The sequence below is a fragment of the Fragaria vesca genome, linkage group LG1 (genome assembly GCF_000184155.1).
Source record: "Fragaria vesca subsp. vesca linkage group LG1, FraVesHawaii_1.0, whole genome shotgun sequence".
NCBI classification, from domain to species: domain Eukaryota; kingdom Viridiplantae; phylum Streptophyta; class Magnoliopsida; order Rosales; family Rosaceae; genus Fragaria; species Fragaria vesca.
The window spans coordinates 20027166-20041286 of record NC_020491.1 but is presented as its reverse complement, the minus strand read 5'-3'; the positions used below and the strand labels follow the sequence as shown (position 1 = coordinate 20041286).

The window sequence follows — 14121 nt, the reverse complement described above, 5'->3', positions numbered from 1 at the left end:
AAATGTAGATATTTACAAATTTCCTGTCAAGTGCGATGATTCATGCCACCCGCCCTTTTGTTGTGAATGAATGGATTCAAACTAAAATAGAAGGCTATGAAGTATCTGGCACGGTTGAGGTTTGTTTCTGAGCACTCCATATTCATCCTGTGATTTTATTGGCATCTGAAAAAAATATATATAATGCATAGTTAATGTGAAAAGATATTAGGCGTGGTTTTGTTTTGGTAAAGAGATAATATTCATATTTGTTCACCAATATAACTACTGTGGTGTTAACAGTTTTGTCCCATGTTTGCGGATATTTAAAATTACCTTAAGTAGTAATCTGAGTCTTTTTTGTCGCATGCAGCATGTAGGCTGGTGGTCGCCAACTATTGTAAGAGGTGAAGATCGTGAAGCTGTACACATCCCAAACCATAAGTTCACAGTGAATGTTGTCAGAAATCTCACTCAAAAAACTCATTGGCGCATCAAAACTCACCTTGCCATTAGTCATTTGGATGTTCATAAGATAAATGTAAGGAGTAAGATTATCTGGTTTTTGGATATGTATCATAATCACCGTTTTAAAAATTTGACCAGACTAAAGATCATCTGTTTGTATCAGTGTGTTTTCAAGATTACTGTATAACTTTCAGTAGTATTGAAATTAGTGGTTTGAGTGGTTGTTGATATCTCTTACATATGTGCAGAATATTGTTGCCGATATGCGTAAAGTCTTGTCCAAGAATCCCCAAGTTGAACAGCAGAGGTTGCATAGAAGAGTGTTTCTGGAAAATGTTACTCCTGAAAATCAAGCTCTCATGGTAAGTGCATTTTCACGTTCTTGCACAGTATCCACACAAGTCTCTTAATAGAATCTTGTCAAGTTTTAGAATTTGGTTTTCAAGTTAAAGTTCCCTTTTCTTTTGGGAGGGGGGAGGGGTATAATTGTATTGTGCGTTAATATTACTTATTTTGTGTATACCGCAGATCTTGATTTCCTGTTTTGTGAAGACATCACATCATGAAGAGTATCTCTGTGTCAAGGTAAGGGCATTTTTGGTTCAGAAAATACTAATGGAATGAGACCTTTAAAATACAATCGGCTAATGTCGAGGTAGTCTAATAAAATATCTAGCTAGTTACTAAAAGTAAAACTTTATTTTCAAATATGCATGCTTCACCCTGATACGATTTTCATAGCAACATATATGCCACGAAAAGTTAGAACCCTTGATACATGTAGTTAGTATGACCATATATACAAAGCTCGGTAGTGAGGCCAAGCATGATTGAATTACTTGCTGCTATAGGATCACTTTGGAGGGATTGCAGCCAGAGTTGTTAGTCCATCATGGCAGAAACTTCATTTGTTATAATTGTTTTTTGACCCTCAACTTCTATTCATAACATGTAAGGATGAGGGTGTAGATGATATCATCATGACCTGGAAAATATATTCAAAACAAATAGTTTCTTCAACTAATGGAGGAATTGTCTTGACTAATGTAGATTCTTTAAAAAGTTTGACTTTTACATCATAATTTGTCTCCAGTACGCCATTGATGGTTAAGCTCACTAGTATGTGAATCTCTGACTAATAGGAAGCTATACTCATGGATCTTCTTAGAGTCATCAGCCATCACAAGGCCCGACTTGCCACACCAATCCGTACAGTGCAGAAAATGTATAATGATACTGACTTGGACAGTATGCCATTTGCGGACTCAATGTATAGTCATGGTGGAGTATCCCCTAGACGCCCGTTGTTGCTTATTGAACCTTCATACAAGATAAATGGAGAAGATAAAAAAAGAAGTCGCTCTGGGCAGACCAGTGGAGAGCGAGATGGGAAGGCAACAGTGCGGCCATCACCTGACCCCAAAGTGGATGCTAAAGTTGGGGACTCCAAGACCAGTGAAACACTAACATCTGACACCAAGGGAGATGCCAGGACGCCAAATCCAATCCCCAAGGACGACACCAATGCTTCAAAGCCATCTCCTTCTGATCCCAAAGTAGGTGATAAAGGAACAATCAAGTCAAGGTCAAACTCCAAGACAAGTTCTAAAGATGCAGAAAAGTCTGATTCTGACTCCAAGGCTGCAGACTTAATATCTGATCATTTGACAGAGAAGATGTCTGGCAGAAAGCAAGTGAATAATGCAAATGGAAATGTTTTTCAGAGCACTTCTAGTAATCCTGCATTTTCCTCTTCTGCAAGTGGTGCTGACAAAACTAGTGGATCAGTGACATCCCCAGTGAAACAAGAAGGTGAAAAGATGCCAGCTGCGGAGCCACCAACAACAAGACCTGCTCTAGAAGAAAATATAGTCCTTGGTGTTGCCTTGGAGGGCTCAAAGAGAACCCTTCCTATTGAGGAAGAAATGGCTTCTGCTTCATCTCACGCAGATGCAAATGATTTGGCTTCTGTCCGGAAAGGTAATGCGTCTTCAAATACTGAGAAGGGTAAGAAAAATGATCAAGTTCCAGCTGCACCAGGCACAAGTTCTGATAATGAGTGAGATAGCATGAATCAGGGGAAGTTGTGCCTATCGACAATTAAGCAACTCTCTTTTAGATAGTCACTCCTAGTAGCCATGTCTATTCAAGGCTGCATTCTACACTGTACATTCACACTGTATTCTTTATTGGTATTGTCATTGTTTAATGGCGCAGCATTGGTTGGCCTTTTTCATCGAGCCATCAAACATACCAAAAAGAAATACAAGCTTCTGTTGAATATGAATAGTTTATTTTCCAATTGAAAATGATGAATAGGTGAAGGAATGAATAAATTCATAGTCTTCATCGTTACAATCAGAAGAGATAAACACCTCCACATGGAGGCGGTACTAACAAACAGGGTTTGCGCAAACGATGCAAGCCGCACCCTTCACGCAAATGGCAAATCTGATACGAGGAATCTCAACCTGGCACTCGGTCCCCTTCAATCAAATAGCTCACCATGGCGAGCTGAGCTTGTAGCAGAAACAACCACCATCACGGTAACATCTCCTATACCTGTGCTGCCATTCAACTTCCCATCAATGGTTTCTGCCAGCGTTCCCTAGGCAGAAGTATGATGGGTAGGAGAGGTAGCATGCACCACCGCCTTATATTCCTCCTACCATCCCAGAGTGACCGGCACTACTTCCCCAGCAGCCTAGCCTCAACAGTCCATACTTGCATTTAGATTACACGCCAAATAGCCCAAATGAACATAAGTGTAGTGAAAGTTATTGGAGAATTTGAATAAGAAGATACTAACCAATCAAGTTAGAGGTGGCAGCGAGTGCGCCAACTGAAGAAAAGAAGCGTCGATGCAGTCACGAAGTGCATGAAGAGGTTCAACTTCTTCGTCACAAAACGGGCTGCCTATAAGCCTGGTTCTTGTCCTGGTTACCTAGGACCGGAGCATCCCATTTCTTATTCCATAGCTGTGCTGCCTGTGCACTAGGGTTAGAAGTCAGTAGAATCTACATCCAAAACCCGTTTCCTTGCAAGATGGTAGCCCGACTTCACTGTAAACCGACCCTTCTTGTCCTCCCCCCAACTCCATCTATCTTGCTGGCCTCGAATACCAATAGTTAGAGCAATGATTTTATGCACAATGGTAGGAGAGAGCAGTTCCACACGCCAGGACTTTAAGAAAGTTCCGAAACCAGATGAACTCTAAGAGAAAAGAAACTATTAAGTCTTCCCCTTCCAACCACGGATCAACGCAGACGTTGGTACTAGAACCATCTCCGATTAGTCTTCGAACACCATGCCAAGCACGTTACCTAACGTAGCCTCCTAAATTACAGTAGTTCTGCTTGGTCTTATATGATTGCAAAGATGTTAATACTTGGTACACGGCCTCGTTTTTCTTGTGCGACTTTCTCAAGCAATAGAGCAAATTACGGTGCATGTTCGACTAAAGGCAATGTTTGCCTTCGACTGAAATATCAACCGAATTGTATGCATGAAGCATACATGTCTTGTCTTCCCGATTGGAGTGAAGAAACATATTTCTATGTATGGACGTAATCGTACATAACCAGTAATATTCAAACATAATGACAACTACAACCCCCTGGTACGCTATCTTTTACCTAATACCATCCACAGAACACCTATTGTACCTATTGAAAATAATTCCTATACTGAGTGAGAGAAATGGGGATCGTTTTATTTACCAATACTACTGGAGGGAATTGTGGTGATACAACAATCAGATACAGAGGGTAGCCTCCTTCAATATCACAATAATCTCTTCTCATGCTTGGCACATGCAGTCCGGGGCAGGATAAGTGTATATCGACTGCTTAGGCTTTCTGAACCTGATCTGTCCTTGTCTGTTTTCATGGCCTTCTACTACTGATTGCTGGAAATCTGACCAAGTAATGCTTTTGTTAAGGAAGAGTTGACCCAATAAACCCATGCTTGGCCTAATCGTCTTCAAGTTCTCGTAAGTTCGATGCCCTACCTGTTGACACCACAATATTTGTTATCTCAAAATTTTAAGAACTAGTGCATTAAAACTACATGCTACACCAGATTCATGTAAATGCCTCTTGATAAAGATCTTATATTTGTCATTATTATCTGATGCAGAGAGTATTGACTAATGAGAACACACTACAACATCACCAAATAAAAGTTGTTCATCAATTATCCTTTTCCATTTTAGGGTTTCAGGAGACTCAGTAACTAAATGAAAAAGAATATCATCTTTTTCCTTTTTCTTTTCAATAGACTCGGTAACTGAATGAAAAAGAAAATGATCTTCGTTATGCATAAAGCATCATCATACTGATCATATTAACGGAAACATGACCCTCTCAGACTTCTCTAGTATACTTGTCTAGAAATTGAAATGGAAGTCTTACCAATGCATTGTGCATATTTCCAGGAGAAGCAGAAACGAAGATATCACTGTGCATGCTAACGTAGTAATCTAGCGCAGCTAACAGAGAAGCCTTTCCTTTGATTAGGGCACGTTCTTCTGAAGAAGCAAGGCTCTTTTTGTCTTCCATCAGTGGAAACAAGTGTCGCAAATTTTCAATTCTAGCTTCCCCACCGTATACCTTAAAAAAGGAATGAGTTATACAAATAAATTAGAGGAACCAGTGAACATTAAATTTGAACTTCCACTTGACTATTGCTAATCCCTTTTGGATGAGTATTAGCTACAAATTCAAAAGGAACACTGTGTACCTTGTGCGAAGCAAGATAGAGACGAGTACTGTTGTCAAATCCCAATGCAGCAAGCAGCAACCCAATTTCTTCTGGAGTCAATGGACAACGACCCTGACTCCTCAACTCTTTGTCAGTGAATTGGGAGTTAAGGACCCTTCCCTGCCAAAGCACTTGTCGGTATTTGGCTAGAGCCAGCTTTTCAGCTTTTCCACCACCAAAATCACAAGCTGAATGAGCTGCCATATCCTGCAGAATGACAAGATATAGAGATGAGTGTACCAACCATAATTTGGGTACCAGAAGGGTAGGTACTGGTACATTCTGAAAACATAATTATTACTATAGTTGGAATAGTAAATTTAATTTCAATTTGGCCATAGCATTCAATTTTCTACAATTCATACACTATATATCTGTCCCACAAACATAAACATTGTAGGTCAGATTAAAGTTAATTTACCTCAAGAAAATCATGTTTTAAGTTTCTCTATAGCTTGCAAGCTTGAGGCGACATAATAGGAAATAAAAAATAAAAATAAGGAAAGCAGACAAATCAAATGGATAAGCATTAAGAATACCTTGTCAAATCGTAGATGTAGAACAACAAATTTTCCTTCCCCTTGTTTGCCTTTCACATTAGGCAACTCCAGCAGATGATTGGTGCCAATTGGTCCACTTTTACCAGATGGATATCGAAGGCGGCTAATTAGAGCATCTCCAAGTGCTCTTATATGTGGGACAAAACTTAATGCTTGAAAGTTCACCTTACAGCGTAGCCGCTGGATGTCCATAGGCAAGGTATCAAAAGTCAGCCGATGAGAAAAGGGGGCAATTGCTGCAATTCCATAGCTGAGCACCACAAATAGTTCAGTTACTAAATCTCAAATTGGAATCCATAATTGAGGCATTTTCTACACCTACTCAGACTAAGGGGAAGGAAAAAGACCCATGCAGAAATCAAAGGTCATTACATGCCACACAGAGCCAAATAAGTGATGAGCTTAAAATGATTTTCACCAAGTAAAATTACCAGTAAGTTTTTTTTTTTTTTTTTTAAATCCCAATGGAAAAACAAAACAGAGCAAGAAAACAAACAGAAGGTCATTATATTGCATTGACAAAAAAGAATTGCCAAAAATGATATTAGGCATTTGAAAAATCACATGAACAATACCCTATGCTCAAAATCAATACACTGCTTTTGAGACATACCAGGAAATCAAACACATGTTTTAATTCATTGAGGACACCTTTATCCTCACCTAAATAATTACTGACACTTGCGTTAGAGAACATGTAATTTAAGCAGATTCAGGTAACCACTAACCTCTGAAGTACAGGCAAAACATTCTCCAGATACCAGTTGGCTGAAGCATGAACAGGTGCTGTCTTAACTCTCGTAGCTCGGATGGCTGTTGCATAGTACTCCCTTGTGCTCCAGGAGAAGTCTGAAGGTAGCTCTTTAACTATGGATATATCATCCTTCAATACATTAATGAAATGATCAACATCAAATATATCCATGAAGGAGCTGCACAGGAATATTGAAAATAAGAAAGCCAATATCAGAATAATATCCCACTCATAACTCAAGAGAGAAGAAACAATTATAACCAATGGTAAACCAACTCTAGGCTCATACAAGTACCTTGAATCTCGCCACACAGGATTCACTTCAAGGTATGGAATCACAAGTGTTGCATTCAGTATTTTAGCAACAGCGACTGCATCACATATCTACAGTCACAGCAATGTCAAAAGTTAACCCCGAATTCAAATGATGTGGAAGAACACAAGACAAGAATCAAAATTCTTAATAACACTAATTCATGTAACTCTTCTGAACTAGACACTTTTAATACCTACCCCCATCCTCTGCTGGTTCAACCCTCCATCGAGAAATACTTGGATGAATCCCTCAGATTTCTCTGGTAATGCTGCAGGAGATAAAGAATCAATTGGGGAAAAGTAGCACTGACAAGATCAAAACACGTAAAACTTCACAAAGAATACATTGTAAACAAAAATGACGTAAAATACTCACAGGGGGCAATTGATGGTTCTATGCAAGGTTTCCAAGCTTGATCAGCCAATGGTGTCCACAACTCTGACAGTTCTTCTTCTGACTACACAAGCAAAAGATTTGTTTTTCAAACAAAACTTTGATGATTTACATATCAGCTAGGTTATTGAACAAACAACTTTGCTACTTAATCAACTCTAACTCACAGTTTGGCGTTGTAAAGCACTCTTGAGAAGGCGTTGGTGCCTAGATTTTGGAACATTCCCTTCTTGTGCATTTGACTTCACCATCACATTCCATTCCTGCAAATTGTGCTCTATTTATTTCATGCTGATTTTGGATAGGTGGAAATGCATTTATAAATCACTGAAACGGCACACTTATGCTACTTGGACGAAAGTCACAATACATGATAGCTTGACATGCAATGTGACACTGGAAAGAAAAGCATTTCGGCAGAAATTATACGTTGTAAAGTTTGAAGTACAACTAAAAATGTACAAGAAATCTGTTTCTTGGTACCTTTTCCCATCTTTTGTCATCAACTCATCCTAAATCTTCGATTCGTTATTTAAGTTAGCCTATTATATTTGTGGTTTCTAATAGCATAAAATACTAGGATTGAGTTCCTAACCTAATACCAAAAGTCAGAGAGAAGTCCAGCAATAATCTTTGATCCTCAGTTAGTTGGTGCACGAAATGACTATTGAAAAGCCACTAAACAAATCAAAGCTAAAAGCTATACGAAATCCAGTCCACTCTTCAAGCTAGTCAAAGCAACTGACATAATTAGAATACGTTCCTTTACTCAAAGCCCCAGCCACCCATCATCTGCATAATCATTTAACATCAAAGGAAATATTCTGCTCACGACTTCCTATTGCCATTTCAGAACTAGGACAGAGCTACCGTTCTATATTTGACAATACAACTTTACAGCTACATTCACCAAAACCGCATCAAAGGATTACAAAATCCAGAGAGAGAATATATCCTCAAGTCTTCTTTCTCCAGACATAAGAACAAAGCCAACCATGAATAAAGCCACATTCTTTTCACTAATGCAAAATTTTCCCTCAAAATAAGAAACTTGAGAATCTCATTTATACTCAAAATAAGCAGAACTAAGATAGATACAGATACAGCCATATTCTTTACAACAATGCAACATCCATTCCTGGTCAAAATAAGGAGATGAAGCTAAAAAATAAAAGGCTTATTAATTAACTAAATACCAAGAAAGCGTGAACAATACCGAGAGCATTGAAGGTGAAGCATGACCAAAAGGGCTGAACAAACTGGGCAAGAAAATGGGAAAGAGCAGCAGCAAAAGAGCACCAACTGCTCCTCCTCTAGGAGACTGGTACTCATTCTGGTACTGAAGCTTCAGCCCCATTTTCCAGTACACAAAAAATGGGTTTTGCTAGGCAGAGAAACTGATTTCCAACTCCAAACTCAAAGAGGGTTCTTTCAAGATTGGTTCTTTAATGATGGGTTTTGCTTGGCAGAGAAAACAACCAAAACCCAGAAGAAGAAGAATGGCAAACAACAAGAATTGAAGAAAGAAGGAGAAGCAGGGACCTCAAGTGTAAGCCATCACCATCAATATCAATATGATAAAGAGAGAAAGAGAGAAGGGTAGAGAGAGAGAGAGTAAAGGCACTTTAAGAGGGACACCTGGCCTATTTCCTCTGTATTGATCGTGGGAACTGTGTCACTTGCAGGAAGGCACAGGTGGGTAAATGTGAGAATTAAAGATTGTGTTACATCAAAAAAGGTGAACAACAAAACAAACACAGTACTTGTAGTAGAGTACTGTTTAGGTTTTTTAACAGACTTTAACATCAACAGATTGGAAGCAGATGAGGTTTTTGGACCGTTAGGTTGTTGAGTTGTGAATTGTTATGATGAGGTCTTGTGCAGTTGTGCTTTATTGGGGGTTGTGGTGGAAGCACCGACACTACTAGAGTGGCCACTTTCAATGGAGTTGGGAATTTTGGGTGGAAGATAAGAACGTTAAAGACTCGAAGGAGTCACCATGTGTGACCCAAGAGTCAAGACACAGGTTTTGTGGCTCACATGATATGTTGTGTTCTATGCGCCTTCCATTATTATATCAAGGTTAAGATTCTCGTGGTTTGCTAAAATTCACCTTTAGATTTGGTATGAAAAGGATTATGGCGTTAGACGTTAGTCTTTACCAATAAAAGGTGCTAATTGGCTTGGATTAGTTAGAGGATGGAATGGAAGGAACTGTGGGGTGTTTTCAGTATATGGGAAAATGAGGCTCCATTTTGGGAATACAACTAAGATTAAGAACTCATAAGAGCATTTGTTGAGACATTTTTTTCTAGGAAAATAAAAACGTGGTGTCTTTGTGTATTCACTTTGATGGGTGTCACGGGAAATAATGTTACGTTTACTAACTTGGAATAAAAAATATCATGAATTAAAATCGATTAGAATGAGAGACATAATAAATCAGTATGTGATGAAGGATAAAGTGTAGAGAAAGAGAGATAGCAAGAGAATCATCATCTTATTCATTGATAGGAGTCCTTTATATAGGGAATTACACAATACCAACATGGTAAGGATATGAATACATAGATCTAGTCTAACTACATATCCTATTGGCATAAGGCCAAGGCACACATAAAGAATATCTAGAAAGATACAGAATATCTTAGAACACTCCCCCTTGTGCCGTGCGCTGATATGCCGATGGTGCTGATCTGTTGCCTCGTCAAAAACCTCGTCAAGTCACAAAAACCCTGTGGGAGAAAAACTGAACCTTGATCGTAAGAGAAAAAGAGTACAACGCACCCTTCACATTTGATAGTGACATGTATGTATGTATGTGCTAGACTCCCCCTGAAGTTCGCACCTCCCCCTGATCTTTACATCAATCATAGGGCTCTTCCTGATTCTTACTAATCACGGAAATTTCAACAATTTAGCATGTCAATGCTCTTTAACATGTCTTCAAATATGGCATTAGGCAATGATTAACTAAATCATATCGTATTGTCCTCAAATGATCTTTTACACTTAGATCTTGAGGAGAAGGCCGCTTGTGAACTCAAAACATAAGTTCGTGCAGGAAATTAGATTTCTGCGCAGTATAACCTTCAGTTACTAGAACAGCCGTAAATTTCTCTAGGAAATACATATGAACGAACCGTAAACGGTTTTGGAAACTAGACTCATAGAGCTTTCCAACCGTATATTACACACGTTCTGGTTCGTCAGGAGCTATTCACAAAGTCCCGTTGAAGTTGACTATTTTGCCAAAATCAGATTCTCGGACAGATTCGTCATATTTTACGAAAATGACCATAACTCACTCAATATGATAGGTATGATCAAATGGTTGGTGTCCCTGGAAAGTAGACACATAGATCTTTCCAATGGTACCAGTTTTACCATTTTCCAGTGAGTGAGGTTTCCTGTAGGTCCCGTGGAAGTTGACCTATAAAACTTGGCACATTCTGATTTCGCTTTTAATGTGTCTTTCTTATGTAGGGATAGAATAAGCCTCAACCTTTCATACCATTAAGTATTGAAAAAGGAGTTATTGCCGTTACATTGGCGTTGTGTGGGCACATAGCTACACTTTTCATAGCGAATGAGATGTCAAGTCTTTCGTATTGTGTTAAGTACATTGATGCGTCTTATTGTACTTAGATGGGAACTCCATCTCTTAACACATATTTGTCATCTTGCTTTAGACAAAACAACGGATCTCTCTTTAGACCTTGACTAATCATGGGAGTATATGTAGACCTCACTTTCGTTAGAGCGTCTAAGCCGATTGATGGAAAATCATCATCAATACAGTCATCGAGTGCCTTATCGAGACCGTGTCTTCCCAAGATCTTTTTCTTCGGATGTTGATACATATTGGCATCTTTTGATCCATCAAGAGTCCATGTAAATACGGAATGAACACGCAAAGGCATAATTCACCATATCCCTTCCAAATCAAGTAAAGTCCATGTGTGTTTCAATACCTTTAGCAAACGCGTGCTCATGTGGTCTGGAGCAACTTGATTCGGATGAATGAAGTCCATTTAAGATCTTCATGTATATCTCTGATCCCATAGAGATGTTATTATGACCACATTCATAGGCTGCATGTTCAGTTATTCGGAAACTACCAACCTGACAAAGTAGTGGAGTTCAATGACATCCATTACGAGAGCATATCTCATCGTAGTCGATCCCAGTGCGTGTTAGTGAGAGACCCGCGCCATAAGGTGAGTTTGAGCTCTTGTTCTCACTACGCTATCTAACAAAGGTATAGTTGATAGGGTTTAGGTTGCGGTGTCGGCATCACCTGCCCAAGGACCTATCTCTTTGTTAATGTTGGATCGCATATTTCCATTAGGCCAATCAACTAAGTTGATATCCATCAACGAAAGGTGGTTCAATAGTAGACTCATTATCCCACGTCCTCATGTACACTAGTGTAATACTTGTAGAGATCTCTATATGGATTGGATTTGACATTAAGGCGTCCCCCAACGATAATCACAATTCAGACTTCATGAGACGGATTTGAGTATCACTGATCAATGGATCAGGTTGTGCCAAACTCGCTTTCTTCCTAGTGCGATAAAGTATCAAACCTAAGGGCCTCCCTCCTTTTAGAGAGCCACACGGCCTTGTGACACCAATTTTGCCACTATATGGCGTCACTATATCACCATCCATGGTGATGGCGTCAAGACCAACACATTTTGGTCGCACCATGTCCTCTTGATGGGACATCAATCCTTGCAGACATATTTGCAGCATGTGATCTCGTCACTTTAACACTTTAAGCATTTGGGATCAAGATGAGACTTACTGGAGACAAAACACTACAATTCACGTCGTTCCACTTGAACACTTGTGTTCTTATCTCCCCCTAACGGCGGGAATATTGTCTCATCAAAGTGACAATCCGCAATATAGCCGTGAAAGAGATCACCTGACAAGATTTCTACATATGCGGATTATAGGTGGAGGTTCACATCCAACCTAAATACTTATTCATCTCAAATGACCCATCATTGTGCGCAGTGGCAGTGCGATTTGGCACCTAGAATAAATATCTAGCTAAGCTCAAGGATTGGAGATCCGTTTCAATCTTGTTGAGCTCAAGGATTACAATTTCGTGTCAATCCTGGTACACAGTCATGAGCTGTAGTACAACAATATTCAATGATGGTGGGTCGTAGATAAATAGTAAAGCTGCATGCAAATATTGCATAGCCCCAAGACGCAATAGAAAGATTGGTGCGCATCAATAATGTTCGAGCGACAAGCTAAAGTTGCTTAGTCGTAGCCTCGGTGAGACCGTATTGCATGTGAACATGGGGTACAGGACACTTTAACTTACATCCCGATAAACTTCTTTAAATAATGGGTAGTGAGCCCGTAGAAGTATAAGCAGCATAAGCAGTAGATAATAATGAAACACGTGACCAGTGTGTTAACACTTCAACCAACACCATAAAGCATAAAAATGTGTCCGCAAGTTGGTTGTATCTATCTACATAGTTTGATGTAAGAATAGAATGTTCACTTTTGTGTTATTTAGCGTAGGAGGGTCTCACTCCTAATTTAGCTAAAGAATAGGCTTTCAAAACGAGCAATGAGCATTACAGGGGGCCAATGCGACATCGAGGGAAGGCCGGTGCACCTCAATTGCTTGAGGAAATGACCGGACGACCTCCAGGAAGTTGGAGTCGTGTTCGGGTGACGTCAATGTCCCCCAGGTCACCACCATGCTTCATGGTGATGCTAGATCTTGAATGTCTTCATTTTGAGCGGAAGAATGGATGTCCATGAGAATTTCTCAAAATTTGGACCATTATATCTCTTCCAGGTTTACCAATTTGGTCAAACCAAAGCCTATATGAGTCGGTGTCCCAAATATCATGTTTGGCGACAACATGAGATTCGATATTCGAATCGTAGTGACATACAATCCACTAGATTGACTCATGAATTTCTCCAAGATGCGTTTCAGTCCGCATTCATGAGAAGGTATACACAAAAGAATTCTTGTTCATTCTCACAATGTGTTTTCAAATGAAAACTATTAGCAGGAATGTCTTTAAAGCTCAATATGGTTCGGTTGCCTCTCAATGCATAGAGGGTATCTGTGACATTGGTCATGGTTCCATAAGGCATCAAGATTCAAGTTAAACCGCGTCCTTGAATGACCGGTATGATTCAATCATTGTAGTCACAGAAGATTTACAAAGGCACAAAATCCAAAGACAGTTGTCGGATCCTTAGAATGTTATGGATAGTTCCATTATCTGCGAAGCACTCCATGTCTTGATGAGACATATCTACAAGAAAGAGTAGATAGGCGAGTTAATAGTTCCACTTGAACCATTTAGAAGGATTGAAAGAAGCTACGAAAAGCTGCAATCCCGATAGTGCATAAAAATTTCCGCGCAGAATGACCTTTGCGCACTAAAACCGCCATAACTTCTTTGTTAAAATAGATATGGACGAACCGCGAAAAGTTCTGAAAACTAGACTCGTAGAGCTTTCCAATGATATAAAGCTCACTTTCTGGTTCGTCCGGAGCTGTTCACAAAGCTCAAACGAAATTGACTGTCCAGAATGGACAGATTTCTGTTTTTCGCAAAATTGGCATGTGCGAAGCTATGAAGCTTGCAGGCGGCATGTAGGCTTTTGCCTTAGCCAAAAGTGACATGTGTATGATCAAAACCAAGTCCTTTCGGTCGTAAACTCCATGACTACTTAGCAAAAGCTCCCTAACATGAACATAAACTAACTCAGAGGATCTAGAGGATTCGATCATGATGATAATTTTTCGGTTTTGATAAGTCTTCAACGTCTTTTGCAAGACGGCAATTGGTTTAATAGCGTAGGGGGATCCAAAATCAAAAGCTTTCGGTAAC

The 14121-nt window shown here is 39.5% G+C and overlaps 2 protein-coding genes across 2 annotated transcripts in view; one reads left to right on the top strand and one right to left on the bottom strand.

The window, feature by feature from the left end:
• LOC101298937 (mechanosensitive ion channel protein 2, chloroplastic-like) overlaps nt 1-2734 on the top strand; it is a 7350-nt gene extending 4616 nt beyond the window's left edge. The window contains exons 10-14 of the mRNA XM_004288464.1: nt 9-119; nt 353-520; nt 696-809; nt 976-1032; nt 1590-2734. Coding sequence (XP_004288512.1) covers nt 9-119; nt 353-520; nt 696-809; nt 976-1032; nt 1590-2510 — 1371 coding nt within the window. The 3' untranslated portion in view covers nt 2511-2734. The remainder of the gene's footprint in view (nt 1-8; nt 120-352; nt 521-695; nt 810-975; nt 1033-1589) is intronic.
• Nucleotides 2735-4749: 2015 nt separating this feature from the next.
• Nucleotides 4750-8843, bottom strand: LOC101299994 (uncharacterized protein At1g04910-like). The gene is made up of 9 exons (XM_004288468.1): nt 8448-8843; nt 7399-7494; nt 7214-7295; nt 7036-7106; nt 6818-6906; nt 6497-6700; nt 5748-6018; nt 5188-5415; nt 4750-5057 (listed from the first exon to the last, which is right to left on the bottom strand). Exons 1-9 carry the CDS (start codon nt 8586-8588, stop codon nt 4812-4814), a joined length of 1428 nt encoding a protein of 475 aa, XP_004288516.1. The 5' UTR covers nt 8589-8843; the 3' UTR covers nt 4750-4811.
• Between the last annotated feature and the right edge of the window lie 5278 nt (nt 8844-14121).